Source organism: Poecile atricapillus, chromosome 4 (genome assembly GCF_030490865.1).
Source record: "Poecile atricapillus isolate bPoeAtr1 chromosome 4, bPoeAtr1.hap1, whole genome shotgun sequence".
NCBI lineage: Eukaryota > Metazoa > Chordata > Aves > Passeriformes > Paridae > Poecile > Poecile atricapillus.
The window spans coordinates 53,792,145-53,807,750 of NC_081252.1; the positions used below are offsets into that span (position 1 = coordinate 53,792,145).

The 15,606-nt window shown below is 38.1% G+C and overlaps 1 protein-coding gene across 4 annotated transcripts in view; it reads left to right on the forward strand.

The window, feature by feature from the left end:
• Nucleotides 1-15,606, forward strand: part of RFC1 (replication factor C subunit 1) — a 37,865-nt gene that overhangs the window by 19,728 nt on the left and 2,531 nt on the right. For all 4 annotated transcript variants that reach the window (XM_058837123.1, XM_058837126.1, XM_058837124.1 and 1 more), the window contains 18 exons: nt 1,082-1,314; nt 2,036-2,110; nt 3,889-3,966; nt 4,293-4,383; nt 4,479-4,711; nt 5,769-5,876; nt 6,379-6,558; nt 6,884-6,988; nt 7,973-8,369; nt 9,310-9,419; nt 10,769-10,883; nt 11,318-11,406; nt 12,403-12,540; nt 12,940-13,035; nt 13,198-13,296; nt 13,728-13,882; nt 13,985-14,102; nt 15,011-15,156. In XM_058837123.1, coding sequence (XP_058693106.1) covers nt 1,082-1,314; nt 2,036-2,110; nt 3,889-3,966; nt 4,293-4,383; nt 4,479-4,711; nt 5,769-5,876; nt 6,379-6,558; nt 6,884-6,988; nt 7,973-8,369; nt 9,310-9,419; nt 10,769-10,883; nt 11,318-11,406; nt 12,403-12,540; nt 12,940-13,035; nt 13,198-13,296; nt 13,728-13,882; nt 13,985-14,102; nt 15,011-15,156 — 2,566 coding nt within the window. The remainder of the gene's footprint in view (nt 1-1,081; nt 1,315-2,035; nt 2,111-3,888; nt 3,967-4,292; nt 4,384-4,478; nt 4,712-5,768; nt 5,877-6,378; nt 6,559-6,883; nt 6,989-7,972; nt 8,370-9,309; nt 9,420-10,768; nt 10,884-11,317; nt 11,407-12,402; nt 12,541-12,939; nt 13,036-13,197; nt 13,297-13,727; nt 13,883-13,984; nt 14,103-15,010; nt 15,157-15,606) is intronic.

Here is a 15,606-nt window from a genome sequence, read left to right on the forward strand (position 1 = left end):
AGTGAGGTTTTGTGTGCCTCAGTCAGAGGGTTACATTTGTATAACTGTCCGTAAGACTTCACAACATGACATAAAACTCTTAGAAGTTCTTAATATTCATTTTTTCTTGATTGATTGACTGGATATAGAGTTTGGGTTCAGAAGTTATAAATGGCCATCAAACGCTTTCATTGCTGGCCAGACCACATGCTGGTTATTAGATAAGAGTCTGAAAATGAGAGATTAAAATTTTTTTCCACATTCTGTGGGATAATTCTTAGTAAGACTGTGTATTCCACTTTTCCTCCTCCTTTCAAACTGAAAAATCCATTTTGTCTTGCAGACCTTGTCTGATTTCTGCATTCTGTGAAATTGTTGCATTTTTTTGAGTTGAGTTTGACTGTACTGGAAGGAGAATGTGTTTAAGTGCAAAGATGTAGAGATCTTATAGAATCTCTAAAAGGGAAAAAGTGAAAAAAAAAAAATGTTTTTGCTAAACCTTCATAAACTATGAACAATACTTTAAAAATAACCCAAGGAACTTACCCAAGAGTTTTTGGGTTTTTTTGGTAAAGAAAATGTTCTGTTATTTTTTCTTGGTTTGTAATGTAAGATGGAGAGATTCTTAAGAATACATGTCTACAAAGCCTATATTAACTGTTTTGTTGATGAATACTATAAAGTAATAAATGTGCCTTTGCATTTCACATAAAATGTGAAGGAAGAGGTATGCTGTTCAATTTGACATTCATTAGTTAAGGAGAGAGTTATTGATCTGGATCTGTTTATTGTTTTCCACATTTAAGAAGGGGAGGCATTCCTTCTGAACTTCTCTAATTGAGACATAATGTTAATACATTACACAAGTAACAAACGTGTTGTTATTTCAGTACTGAATCTGTTCAGACTCAGGTTATGCTATTAAAGTTGTTAAACACTATGTGTTGTGCAACTCAGCCTTTTTTCAAAAAACTTCAGCATGCCTGTAGCATTTTTTTAGGATCTGAGTGGATGTAATGTGCTAAAATAGTTCTCTTGGCAGTTCAGTTATTAGAACTTGAGTTCTGTGTACCAGAAGTGATGGAATTCTCTTTGTGTTTAGATGAAGATGATGATTTTTCCAATAAAAGAATTTCCCTGAAGCCAAAGGAGAATGGGATGTCAGCGACTGGTCGTCCAGGAACAAATACTGTGAAAAAAGAAGAGGTAAAACCACAAGCTAAAAGCAAACCCCTGTCTCCAGTGAAACAGACTCCCACCTCTGCACTTGATTTCTTTGGGACAAGGTGTGTCCAACGCTCAGAAAAGAAACTGGTGGCAAGTAAAAGGAAAGAGGTGAGTACTGATGATGTTCCTTTAGGCTGCTCATGTGTCTGATGGCAGCTCCAAATGAGCAGCTTGACTACAAGGAACTACTTAACTGCTGCTCCTATCTCATGTTACTTAGTAATGATTGCTCATGTGGAAGTTGAGCTCTGATGATCCGTGTGTGCAGGTCATGTCCTCAGATACAAGTTTGGAGTAGCATTTCTGTGTTTGATAGCACAAAGTTGAAGGCAGTATTTTCTTATTGCCCCTTCTCAGGCGACTCTTCTTGAAATCCATTAAGTTTTCTGAGGTTAGTGAGTGGAAGGGATAGCTTATATTTGAGGGTGGAGGGCAGGCAAGAGAGGGAGAAGATTGTTTTCCCAAGTTTTATGGCACACGTGTTCATAGAATAACAAATCACCAAGTAAAGTGTGGAAGAACTTAAAAATTCCCAGTGTAGTTATTGATGTATTTTTCAAGTGGGCCAACTGGTGATAGCTTCAGAGGTGTTCAGCATTGTTGGAAGAGCTGAGACATTTATATAATAATAGTCTTGTTTTGAATAATAAAGTCCTTTGAAAATAGCCTTATTTAATAATGTTTAGGTTTGAGAGCTAGAAATTAATGTTGCATGTCTCATTCACAGTCCTTTTCTAGAAGCAGACAGAAGTAATCTATACATATTAAATTACTATAATTGACACAGTAATGGGGTAACTGAATAGTTGGTCTTTTTTCTTTAATACAGCCTTCACAGAGCAGTGACAGCACACTAGATGATGAGGCCATTGCTAGGCAACTGCAGCTTGAAGAAGACTCAGAGGTAAAAACTTTACAAATTTAATGCTCTATATCAAGAGCAGTTTGTTTAACTCTAAAATTGTTTTTCCTTAAGAAATGGACTTTCCAGGTATGCTATAACTAAGTGTAATAAAATTCATCAATATGTGCAAGCCTGGTCACACAGTTATTTTTATAGCCATTATTTCAGCTGTGTAAATAGACTGTATCACTTAATCTGTTTTCCTTCTATCCAGACTTTATCTGTGCGGCTGATGTGCTTCTAATAATCCTGCCTTTCACACAGAATTCACTTTCTGCTTCCTCATGTTTGGTAGTGTTTTGATGGTGTTATGTTTTTTTTTCATTCTCTGGAGTGAAAAAATTAAAAGTCATTGCCATCCATGATCTGTTTTACTTGTCTTCTGAATTTTCTTATAGTTGAGAAAAATGTGAATGACCCTTACATGTCTTAAGCTTTCCTATTTGAATCAGTACTAATATGAGGGGAAGGTACACTTACACATTCTTACTTGCTTTTGGGACAATTTGATTTCCTACATATATTTGTAATATTGAGTATTGTTTGAAATAAGTAGATTGTACAGACAAATCTGCACCTCTGAAGGTAAGGATGAGAGTGAATGAATCCAACTTTACCCTACTAGAAAGTTAAACAACCTGTCAGTAAAAATAAGATCATGTCTTTCATTTGAACTGATCTTATATATAACAGTCAGAGTTTCTGTGCATCAGAGTACTTTATATCAGGTGTATCCCTGCCTCAGTCTGCTTAGCATTTGGTGATCACTGCCCTTTCCTTTTCTCAGTATACACAGGGAAGGTAGATTTCACATACAGACAATGCCTGTGGCATACTGGTTTTATAAAGTCATCTACTGGGATCTTACAGCATGGCATGCTGGATTTCAATTATGAAAGTAATTTTGTTGTTTGCTTGTTGAAACAATGGCCGATATTTATTGGCAGTAGTGAACACCATGAATAGAAAAGGTTTTCCCCAAGGCACCATATTGGACAGGAAAAGTAACTAAAGGATCAGTTATCACTGGAGATGTCAGGTTCATGTTGTTAAGTGAAATAAAAATTAAACCAAACTGACTTTGGTGAGGTTTTTTACAACTAATAAATCACTTTCACAGATGTTGTGCACTATTTGTTCTTACTGGTTCTTCTATCAGATAAAGTCAGTTTTATGAGTTAAAAAAGTTAAAGTATATTTTCTTTCCTAAAGTAAATAGACTCATACACACTAAGAGCAAAGCTGAGGGCAGTAGTTAAATTCTCTGAAACAGACAGATTTTTTATTTTTATATGTGTTGCTAGTAGTAAATTTTTTTATATGCTGTTAGTAGTAAATGAGACTAAAGCATTAATTCTGGATCATAACAATTTTTAACAGACATTGTTACTGCTTTTCTTTTGGGACTGCTTTTGATAAAGCCAAAAGGTTACATCTTGTTGCAGGCTCTTTGTTGTGAGGTGCTGCCTTCAAAGTGTGATTATTTAAAAGAAAAGGGTATGCAACAATAAAAACTATGAACCAGAAACTCCTTTGAAAACAGCTTCTATAGCCATAATAATGTTTCTAGTGCAACAAATCAATTTTTCTCATTAGATTTAACTAGTCTTGCTTTCTGGGGGAAACAACTAATTCTTTAATGCCATTTCCAGAAATTTATTTGCCTGTGGTAGGACAGCCTTTTTCTAGCTATGTGCTCACTTAGAGTTTTTTAAAAATATACTAGAGTTAGAACTTGTTTGGCATTAGCCTAAAAATACTTTTTTTTTTTTTTTCAGCTGGAGAGACAGCTGCATGAAGATGAAGAATTTGCTAGAACTCTGGCCATGTTGGATGAAACACCACAGAAGAAAAAGGTTGAATTCTTTTTAAACTTAAGCTTTTAGGAATTGCATTGTTGGATTTGTTCTTATTTAGATACTTTTGTTTTGAGACTTCCATACAAATGCAGTAAAAACAGTAGGAAAGTGTTTTCATGGAAATAGCATGCTCACTTTTTATACTTCCCTCCTGGCTTTTCCTTGCTCAGTAATGGGTGTCCTGCTAATCAGGCAGTGTGTGCTGGATGCCTGTGTTGGGATGGTATTTTAAGTTCTAGTCACAGTTAAGTGAAGTGTGTTGCTTCTACCCAGTGGTAGCTTGGGACACACATCCCTGACTTAGGCATTGTGTGTTTATTTAGGCTCGGAAAGATACAGAAGGAGAACAAACAGTACTGAGCATCAACAGCAGCCCTAATACAACAGCAGCCGGATATAAGGAGTCAGAAAGAGGTAGGATACAGAACCTGAAAAGCATTGCACTAATTTATAATATTAATGAGATGCATTTTGATATATGAGCTCTTCTCCCTCTGCTTCAATTCAAGTGAAAGCAACAGAGTCAGCTGGTGCAGCCAAGAATTACTCTGTAAAGCCACAAGCTAAACCCGAACAGTTGAAGGGTTCTCGTTTATCCCCACAATCATCTGATGGTAAAAAAGAAGTGATGGCTGAAAAGGAAAGAGGTGCTCAAAATTCACTATCAAGGGAAAAAGCGGCTTCAGGGAAAGAAGAGAAGACAACACCAAAGAAGGAGAAAGTTTCTCCCAAGAAGACTGAGGTAAGAGCTATCAAAATTAATTTAGATGTCTTGGTGGAGCTTGCAGGAAAATAGTTTTCATGTATTGTAAGTGTCACTGTTGTAACTTGGTACTTTCAATCTCCTGGGCAGCTTTTAAAGATTTGAGTTCTGGTAAGACTGCAAGTTCCTTCCTTACAGCGATTGTAAAACCACGTGGAAAAAATTACCTGGCAAAGTGTCAATTAAACAGATGAGGGACCTGAGGTTCTCTCATGTCCATTAAGGTGTGCAGGTACACTGCAAAATCAGTTCTGTGCTTTCTCTTGTTTAACTTCACTGGAAAACACAGAATGCAGGAATTCTGACATTTAGTGAGTGAAAACTTACTGATCTTGAGGATCTATTCTGTGGTTAGAATGATAGATGTCATTGTTTAGGGATTTACATTTCACTCTCTAGTCTCATACTTTTTCTTACTGTTGATATGCTGTGTAGGAATAGAGTTTAGTTTTTTTTATTTGATTCAATAATTGTATTTGTTGAACACCGGCAGTTATTGGCAACATTAAAATGTACTTTTAATCATACAGTATAAAGTACCCTATAATTTTGACAATTAAATAACAGTTGTAATTAGAATGGAGAGTCTGCACCTCCTTTTCAGGTGAGTTTTTAACAGTTCTTTACTTAAGAAGCTTAAATGTCTCAAAGTCTACTTCATAGTATTTCTGCTTTTATGTAAGTGTAGATCACAAATTAAAAAGGATGTGAATTTAAAGTGACAATTTATGAGTTAAGTGAGCATGTACATATGCAATTGATGAATCTATAGAAACCTGACAATAAACAATGGGTATATATTTTTTAAACTGTAGCGTTTTTGAAGTATTTTTGAAAGGAACAAGAAAAAAGATCTCAACACAAGCTCCAAAATCAGAAAAAGCTTCAGTATTGCATGCTAATAGATTAAAAGCAACTGTTAGAACTTGCATTTCCTTTGGTGCATGAAAATGTCTTAAACTGTGAAGCTTGGGTTTATTTTGCTGTTTTTATATATGTAATATGTATATTAATTTTTTTCCCTCTCCTGACCCAGTCTGTAAGTCCTGAGGACTCTGAAAAGAAGCGAAACAATTACCAGGCTTACCGAAGCTTCCTTAATCGTGAGGGTCCAAAAGCACTGGGTTCTAAAGAGATACCTCAGGTAAGTTTGGCTACAGGACTCCATATGCAGAGTGTTTGGTAGACCTACTGCTGTAAGTGGTTTAATAAGTATCAACTTAACTGTTTAAAGACTGATATTTTTTTCCCAGTGGGAAGAATGTATTAGAATAACCTAAATTGTAATGTAAAGCAGTGGCTAAATGTAAAGAAGTCTACTAAAGAGTTTCTATTCAGAACTTGGTTTAGGAAGTCCTGATGATGAAAAGTAGTTTCTGGTCTTAAAGTTGAAGATTGCTGTTACTCGTTTAACTGACATGCTATGCTCGAAGCACAGGTATGGTCAGGTAAACAATGTGTGAGGTGTTGTTGGTAGCTATTCCCCTTTGAACTTTTTGAACTATTACTTAGCTAGGTATGATAATCTTATTTGTAAAGTTTTATAGGGTTCTTGACATGGTAGAGGGTCAAAATAGCTGATGGTTAAGAGGTGTTTGGCAGAGTTGTATCAGTAATGGCATTTTCTACAATGCTCTGGTTCTCAGGGAGCTGAAAACTGCTTGGAAGGTCTGACATTTGTAATTACGGGTGTTCTGGAGTGTATTGAGAGAGATGAGGCCAAGTCTCTGATTGAACGCTACGGAGGAAAAGTAACTGGCAATGTCAGCAAGAAGACAAATTATCTGGTGGTGGGGCGAGACTGTGGCCAGTCCAAATGTGAGAAGGTGAGTGTGTTCCTGTGCCTGGCCAAAGGCAAAGTGAAACTAAATTGTTCCTCTCTTAACTGGTAATTTCCAGTATCCTTGCCAACAGGAATCAGTACTAACAATAAAGTTAAAAAAGCATTTTTAAAATGAGAACTTGCCAAGTGGTTTAGGGCTTTGTTTTGTTTTTACTTCTGTGCATGCATACACACACACACACATATATATAGAGGGAGAGAGACTCTTGTGTTCCTAGTCATAGTTTTTTACTGGAAAACACTTTGAAATGAATTATGTAAACTCTAATGTAACTTGGCTTCACATTTAATTCTTTATTTTGCTTCAGGCATCAACTTTAGGTACAAAAGTTATTGATGAGGATGGTCTGTTTGATCTTATTCGAACTATGCCAGGTAAAAAGTCCAAATATGAGCTGGCAGCTGAAGCAGAGGTATGTTTATAATAAACATAGGGGATTAGGGTTTTTTTTGCTTTGGTTTGTTTTTAATTGAAAGGAATATGTCTTCTGTTCCAGTAATAGTAACACAGCAATCATCAGTTTGGCCTTCTAGGTTGAAAGTGAAAATTTTTTGTTTGTGCTTAAGACAAATGACTCTACTTGGGAGCTATTTTCCCACTCTGACATTATTCTGCATTTTAGGTACTTGACAGAGCAGGTAATTGCATCTCCTTAGATGGTATGTGGTTGAAACAAGGAGAGTTATTCATTAATTCTTTGGAACAAGTAATTGTGGCTGATACCACATGGTACCCAGACAGGCCCAGGAATATGTAAACTGTGTGCATATGTAACAAATCTTGTCTTTATGTGGTACTTGAACTAAGAATATTAAGGGTGATTTTTTCAAGCAATACCAAAAAAAGAGGTAACAAGTCTTGTGCACATTTAAATTTAGGTTGTAGTGGCTGATAGAATGTTATCAAAACTCTGTTAGGGCTAACATGTGGTGCATTCAGTACAGACATGACTTAATTATGCAAAGATACCATTAGTGTCCCAGGGAGAAGCAACTCTAAGCTTCTTAGCTGATCACTTTTGCTCCCTTTGAGTTGTTTTGGGTTGAACAACTTCTGCAACTATTGTTTTGCAAGAGCTTCAAGGGTGTCTGACCTATTTGTTCCAACCTGAGTCATTAGTTTAGCATTGTAGGATGCCTCAGGTTTTGTGAATAAGGGGACTGCTTTTGGAATGACCAGAACACTTACTGCCTATTTTTTGTGGCTTGTACTGCAACCTAGTTGTGTTTAGCTGTGCTTTATTTCTCAGAGAGTATTTCAGTATCTGCTCTTGAAGTTTATTTAATCAATACATAAGCTTTGTCACTTTCTAAGCACTCCTGTAATTGTTTAAATAAATATGCTGTTTATTTACCGTATTTTTTCTTTAATTTCTTTTTGGTTTTTTTTCCCTAAGGCAAAGAAAGGGGAGTCAAAACCCAAAAAGACACCACAGAAAGCTGAAGCTGGAAAAAGGAATTTTAGCCCCTTCAAAAGGGAAGCTGATAATAAAAAATACAAGTCTACTCCTGAAAAAGGAGATACCATCAGATCTGCCAAGAAAGAAACCACTGCTGTTCGAAAACTTACAGACTTTAGACATCAGACTGTAGAGGAGAAAGGAGCCCCAAAACCTACGGGAAACTTGGTTTCTGAGGTTAATGAAGATGGCACAGAGAAATTGCTGTGGGTAGATAAATATAAGCCTGTATCTCTTAAGGCAATTATTGGACAGCAGGGTGACCAAAGCTGTGCCAATAAACTTCTCCGATGGCTCAGAAATTGGCACAAGAACACCTTTGAAGATGGACAAGGTGACTGGCCTGGTTAATTTTCTCTGTGTTCTTTCATGCTAATCATGCTCCTTGGCTCCCTGGACCAGTGAGGGCTGAGTGGTAGCAGAACAACTCTAGAAATTGGGATAAGACTGCAATTGGATGTGGTTTTGGCAGCAATTGAGCCCAGGTTTTTTTTTTGGTGAAGTAGCTGTTCATTTACTACCCACTTCCCCACCTCAAAAAAGAGCAGAAAAATGTGTGTCAAAAGATTTTTTTCCCCAAGTCTTAGGTTTCATTTTTACAGAAAACTCTAAAATAACCTAGCTGTGATGTGTCTAAAAGTGGCCTTGTGTTGAACCTACTGATTTCTTCCTCAGCAAGAGGAAATAGGTTAGGCACTGCTAATGGTGAAGATACAGGATAAGAGCAGGTCTGAAGGGCTGCTGTCATGTGTAGGGATGAATTGTCAAGATCCTGGCTCTGGCAAGAAGTGCATGTGTCAAGTAGACAGTTCATACCCCTATAGAAAGAGAGGCTTTTCTGTGTTTAAAAGAGGGTTTAAGTTTTAGTTCAGCTGTAGTGGGTAGTGGGTTTTTTGTGTGTGGTGTGTTTGGGGTTTGGCTTAATTTGTTTGTGGTGGTGTGTGGGTTTGGTGGTGTTTTTGGTTCTTCATGTGTGTGATATGGTTGTGAGGAAATTGCTGAAATGGCTGTATTACATTAATAGCACTTGATATTTTTCAATTCAAAATCACTGCAAGTCATAAACTGTAAGCTGGTTTAATCTGCTTTTCCCCAAGTGGTTGGGATGCAGCTGTATATGAATTTTTGGATGTTCTTATCAGGCCTTATATGAAGAAAAATTCCAATGATGCTTGATATCTTTAGGAGCATGCAGTTTGTTTTATAATTACATATCTAGGTAAAATGTGGATTTTGTTAAATATTTTTTTTTTTTTTTTTTTTTTTTTTTTTAGCAAAACCCGGTAAAACTGGAAGCAAAGATGATGGGACAGGCTTTAAAGCAGCATTACTTTCTGGTCCACCTGGAGTTGGTAAAACTACTACAGCTGCTTTGGTTTGTAAGGTGAGTTCATAGTAATGGTTGTTCCCAGCACTTTTTTGTTACATATTAATGCTGTATCTGGATACAGTGTGCAGGTGGGTGTGCTCTGAATGACCAAGGTCTTCTCTCGGTCATATTGCACCTGCTCAGAACAGAGCTGCAGGTGAAAATATGTGATTGTTTAGGTACCTTTATCAGGTCTGAGGTGAGGAGGTACCAATGTGTGTCTGCATTTCTTTCTGTTGCATTGAGAGGAAGCATATCACAGTACGTTAAACAATTGGAATTTGTGAGCATTCAGCACTACTTCTTCAAGTTAGAGAATATTTGCACTTAATTTAGTGCGAGTCAAGTTCTGGCAAGCTTTTTGAAAGCCTAAGGTCATTATTTTTATATATCTAACAGATCTTAACCAGATTTCTTCTAAATTGAAATGCTACTTTAGGATGAGAGAAATTGACAGGGCTATGTGTCCATTTCTAAATCTGAATTTAAAAATCTGTTGTATAGAGTAACTCTTTATCCTTCTTCCTCCCTTCCCCCACTGCATGCCCACATGCCTTTGAGCTTTGTGCTGACAAGCTGATGCCACACCTAGAACTAGACCTTTAGAAAAGGTGAATGTGCTGTCTTGAGCTCATTTTTTTCTCAAAGCATGGTCTTTTCTGTTTCTGGTTTCTCACCTGGCTTGCTTTCAGCTGCCTTTCAGCATTTCTCTGCTCCACAGGAAATGCCAGTAGAACAGACCAAGGCTGTGTGTGCTCAGGGCTGTGTTCTGGCTGCCTCTGGCAGGAGAGTTTGCTGATAAAGGAGCAGCTGGGTTAAGTCGTGTCAGGACTGAAGGAAGTGTTAGTGCTGCTGGGGGAGTCATGTGCTTCCTATTGGTTAAATAGGTTAAAGCTTCTCTTTCCTGCAGCTTTCAGAGCCGTCTGGTATGTTTCTTTGTTATGCAGCTGGAAATACCATGGAGCTTAGCCAGCCTTGGCTCATAGTTCTGTTTCTATCCCTGCTGGCAGTTGTGTTCATCTTCCAAAATTTACTGTGTCACTGACTACAATGCTTCCCCATCCCCCTCAAAAAAACAAAACAGAAGCCAACCAACCAAAAAAAAGAGTCAACAACCAACCCACAAAAACCCCAAAACAAACAAAAAACCCACAAAAAAAAAAAACAATTCAAAAAACAACAGTAATGAAACACCACAAAACCAAAACAAATATGATTTCTTTTGGGCCTGTCTGTTCCATACATGGTTATAAATTTTTTTGAACTGCTAGAGAAAAGGAATATAAGGGGAGAAACTAATTAAAGCTGTATGATTTTTCACTGATCTGTTTTCTCACTTTTTATGTGGTTTGTGTTTGGACCAGGAACTGGGGTATAGCTACGTGGAGCTGAATGCCAGTGACACTCGCAGCAAGAACAGTCTGAAGGAAGTAGTTGCTGAATCACTTAACAACACCAGCATCAAAGACTTCTGTTCTGGTGCGTCTGTTGTTTGAAAGAGATTTTTGTTTCATTAGGAGCCTGGTTAGAGGAAGGACAGAACTTCCTTGTTGCACAACAATGTTAGGAATTTACCTTGCTTGTCAGGTGGAGGAGCCCATCTCTAATGGGGATGGGTTCATGTAGTAAGATGTTATATTCTTCAATTTAGAATTAAATCCTGCTATTCGTAGAATGAGTTGTTCGTCTGCACAAACTACTCAAGAACTGTGCAGTTGCTCTTCTGTTCAATGGGACTTGTTTCTAAGAAGATGACATGAGGTTATAGTCTGGTCTGTGAATATAGATGTGATCAAGTGGCAGAACCACCACCTCAATTGCCTAGGATGGGATTATCTTACTTCACATTGGGTAAAACTCTGAGCAAGACTCCTTTATTCCCATCTCATTTTCTTATCCATGTTCATTTTCAGGTGCATCTTCATCAGTTAGCGGGAAACATGTATTGATCATGGATGAAGTGGATGGTATGGCAGGCAATGAAGACAGAGGAGGGATTCAGGTGAAGCCACTGTAGTTCCTAGCTAATGTAATGCCATTGCCAAGAGTGTGTGTCATGTAGAGCACAAAATAGTCAAGCCACTCTACTGTCCTCAACCCATGGTCCATAAACAAACTCTCTGCAGAGTAGAGTCTGGTGTGTTTTAGAAGCCTGTCTTTGTGTAAGAATTGTGCATTGCTAGAGGAGGGAAAGAAATACTTCTGTAGAAGAAGCCTGGAGTGATGAACTTGAGTGCGTGCACTTAAGAACAGGTACATTTATCCTAAGGTCACATCTCCAAGCAGTGAGGGGTTCTGGCTGGGACTGTTGCTCTTTTGCATAGGCAGTAACACTGAGTAACTAATGTGTGCCATTGACAGCAGCATCCTTTGTTCTCTTTAGTAGCTATGGTTTTAGCTTCTGAGGATTTCCACATGCAGTACTTTGATGGTAAAGGGCATACTGATTTTTAGCTCAGATGCAGGTATTTCCCTTGTAGGAATGAAACTGTGAATTGAATTTCACCTTTATTAGAGCTAGCAAAGTTTGTTCTGGGAAGCCTCAAAATTATGGAGCCTCTTGGAGCAGGGATGAGCTGATTTTTTCCATTCTGCATTTTCATTCTTTGTGGCAGGGTGCAGCCAGAAAGCTGTGTGCTCCCTCTGGGTATAAGCCAGGTCAAACTGACCTTTGCAGAAATTAGTCTAATTCGGCAGGTGGACAGCTTGTACTCTGGGCTATTGGTCTTCATTACTTCTTGAAGAGAGTTCCAAACATAATTGCCGGAAGTAGAGAGTAGAAGTGGGTAGGCAGCAGCTGTCTTGCAGCTGAATAGAACAGCAAGTGGAAAACAGGCTTGCATTGTGTACAAATGTGATTGCAGCAGGAGGAGTGTTACGGACTTGGCACCTGTCAAGGATCTGATTTAAGGCAGGGACTAATGCTGCTTGGTATGACATTCTAATTGTTCTTATTATCCAGGTTAGCTGATGTAATTGTAACATGTTTAAATTACAGGAGTTGATCGGTTTGATCCGACACACGAAGATACCCATCATTTGTATGTGCAATGATCGCAACCATCCTAAAATGCGCTCCTTGGTCCACTACTGTTTGGATCTTCGTTTTCAAAGACCTCGTCTAGAACAGATCAAAGTAAGTAGGCTGTGGCTTTGTGGACTGCACTGAATTACCATCAGTGACTTCAGTTTTCATGTGGCAGAGTTTATTCAGAATTGGATACATCACTTAATAGATCATCTCAGTGACTAACTGCTTTTCAGAATGAATTGTCTGAGTTTTTCTTCCCAAAGCCTTTTGGATTTTAAATGTTTGTCTTAAGAATATATCCAAAATGAGTTTTTATAAACGAACATGCTCTTTTTTACACCAATGGTAAATGATGGTTTTTGTTTATGAGAGAATATTTGAGCTGTATGTGCTTTAAAAATTCAGAAAAATATGCAGTGCTCTTTCATAGATGTGTCAGTATGTTCTGCTGGGGGAAGAATTCATAGGAATTCTCTAGTGACGGTTTCTCAATTGTGATTACAGGGTGCCATGATGTCTATTGCATTTAAAGAAGGTTTAAAAATTCCCCCACCTGCTATGCAAGAGATAATCCTGGCAGCAAATCAGGACATCAGACAGGTTAGTACCTATTCAGTATCAGTGACCATTCAGATAGCAGATTATGTATATTGACTTCAAAGTATTTGAACAGTATTTTTATGTATAAAGATCAGGCTGTTACTGCTGGAGTCTTCAATTTAAATTCTATTATGCTACCATATTGTAAATTTTGTTCTTTAGGTTTTACATAATCTTAATATGTGGTGTGCAAAAGACAAATCACTGACTTATGATGAGGCTAAAACTGATGCCAACAGAGCCAAAAAGGACATCAAACTGGTAAGTGTCAAATACTGGATTGGCTTATACTGTCATGTTCTGATATAATCACTAGGTTTTATAAGCATCTTTTGAACTGAAGCACTGAATAAAGCCTAGCTGCCAAGAGCTGTCACATTTTCTACAAATAGTTGAAGAGTACTACATCAAGGACTGAGTATATATTTTGATTTACTGGTCTCTTATGTAAGATGCAATTATGAAGCTCATACTTCCCATCCTTTGTTCTCTAGTTAGGAAATCATTCTCTTAATATCAAAAATAAAATGCAGTTCTTAAAACTAGTGAAGTTCTAGGGTGGAAATACTGAATGTGGAGCTTATACTGATAAATCAGGATACTCCTGGACACTGATTTTGTTGATACTGTGCTGTGTCTTACTGTTTGTGTTGACTTTCTAGCTGCTGACTTCTTGAAACATCATTTTTTAGGGTCCTTTTGATGTTGTCCGGAAGGTTTTTGCTGCTGGAGAGGAGGTTGCTCGTATGTCTCTTATAGACAAATCAGATCTTTTCTTCCATGATTATTCGCTAGCACCTCTCTTTGTCCAGGAGAATTATGTGCATGTGAAACCAGCTGCTGCTGGGTGAGTTACTCCAAACACTAAACTGAAATAGGCTTTTGTATCAGGGAGGTTGTATCTGGGTATTTCTGATTTGTAACGAAGTCAACTTCATTTTTTTTCCAGAGGTAATTTAAAAAAGCACTTGGTGCTCTTGAGTAGAGCAGCTGATAGTATATGTGATGGTGATATAGTGGACAGGCAGATTCGTAGCAAGCAGAATTGGAATCTTCTTCCAACACAGGTGAGCACTTAACACTCATTTTATGTTCTTTTAAGAGGTGTCCAGTGTAAAAGGTGGATCTGTGGAAACTGGTGTTTCAGTATAATTATATGATCTTTATAGTTCGTACTTCGTGTAGTATTCTCTGTTCCACTGGTGATCAGAAGAGTTTCCCATATCCATATTGTTGAGCCCATGCTGCAACATGAAATGAAGTCTTCTGAAACTTGGAAAAGTTGGACTGTCACAAAGCATAGAAGCACATGGTTGGTATCACTCGTGCTGTTACAAGCCTGCTCTGTCATTCCTCTCACCAGGGCAGGATTTCTCCCAAAGCATAGAGGACTGAAGCTTGGTCACTGTACTTCTTTCAATGCTCACTGACAAGACTTGTGCTTAAAAGGATTATAACTGGCATCACAGAATGCTTTGTAGGTGAAACTGGAAGGCACCTCTGGAGGTCATCAAGTTCACCCCCTTGCCCAGTAGAGGTCCAAAGAGCTGAGTTGCCTAGGAACACAGATGACTGGATGTAGATTTGCAGTGTTCTTTGGAAATGTCTCCTTCACCATGTCTTTGTGTTGGAGATCACTTTTTTGTGTGAAGTCAGCTATTTGTCTGACTGCACTCTAAACTGGACATGAGAAAAGGCTGTGTTGGGGTTGGGGGTTTTTTTTGTGTTTTGAAACCCAGATAATTTCACAGATATTTTAGAACACAGTAATGAACAGGTTGGCACAAGGGGTGAAGCTGTAACCCAATAGGGATTGACCAGAAATAAGCAATTGAGAGAGTTCTCTTAAAATAAACTGTTTCCGCTGTGGCCCTGTGTTGACCATCCCTGTTCCCTGGGACAGTGCAGGGCAGTGTGTCATGGTGTCTGTGAGACTTTCAGTGATTTGAGTTTGGCATGTGTGTTACTTTTTCAGGCTATTTATGCAAGTGTTCTCCCAGGGGAGCTGATGCGGGGTTACATGTCCCAGTTTCCTGTCTTTCCCAGCTGGCTGGGGAAATTTTCATCTACAGGCAAACACGATCGTATCATTCAAGAACTGGCAATGCACATGAGTCTCAGGTAGTACTGACATTCCTGATACAGTTCTTTCTTGTGCAGTTCATTACCTACCGTCAATTCCTTTCTGTGCTTGGTGCAAACAAGTGATGTGTTTGTGTGTTCTGTGAATGTATTCCTCTGTTATTGGTGACACTTTTCTCAGTGCTCAGTTTGAACAAGTCAAAGCACTTTCAGTATAATCACAAGTACCTTGCATTTTTCTTTTTTCCCCTGAAGTTTTTTCTCAGTTAGGGATGTATTTCCCCAGACTGTTTGGTGTTCAAATACCTTGCATTGGTTATTCCCTAATGCAGGTATGGCAAAAGGAAGGGCACAGTACAACTTGTAGTTTGCTCTTAAGGCAGCTGATTGTTGATTTGCTGAGGGCCTCCTTACCTATTTGTTCTTGTCTTTAGAAGTCAGTGATGCTGGTTGGACAGATTTACTTACTCAATACTTTATTTTCAATTT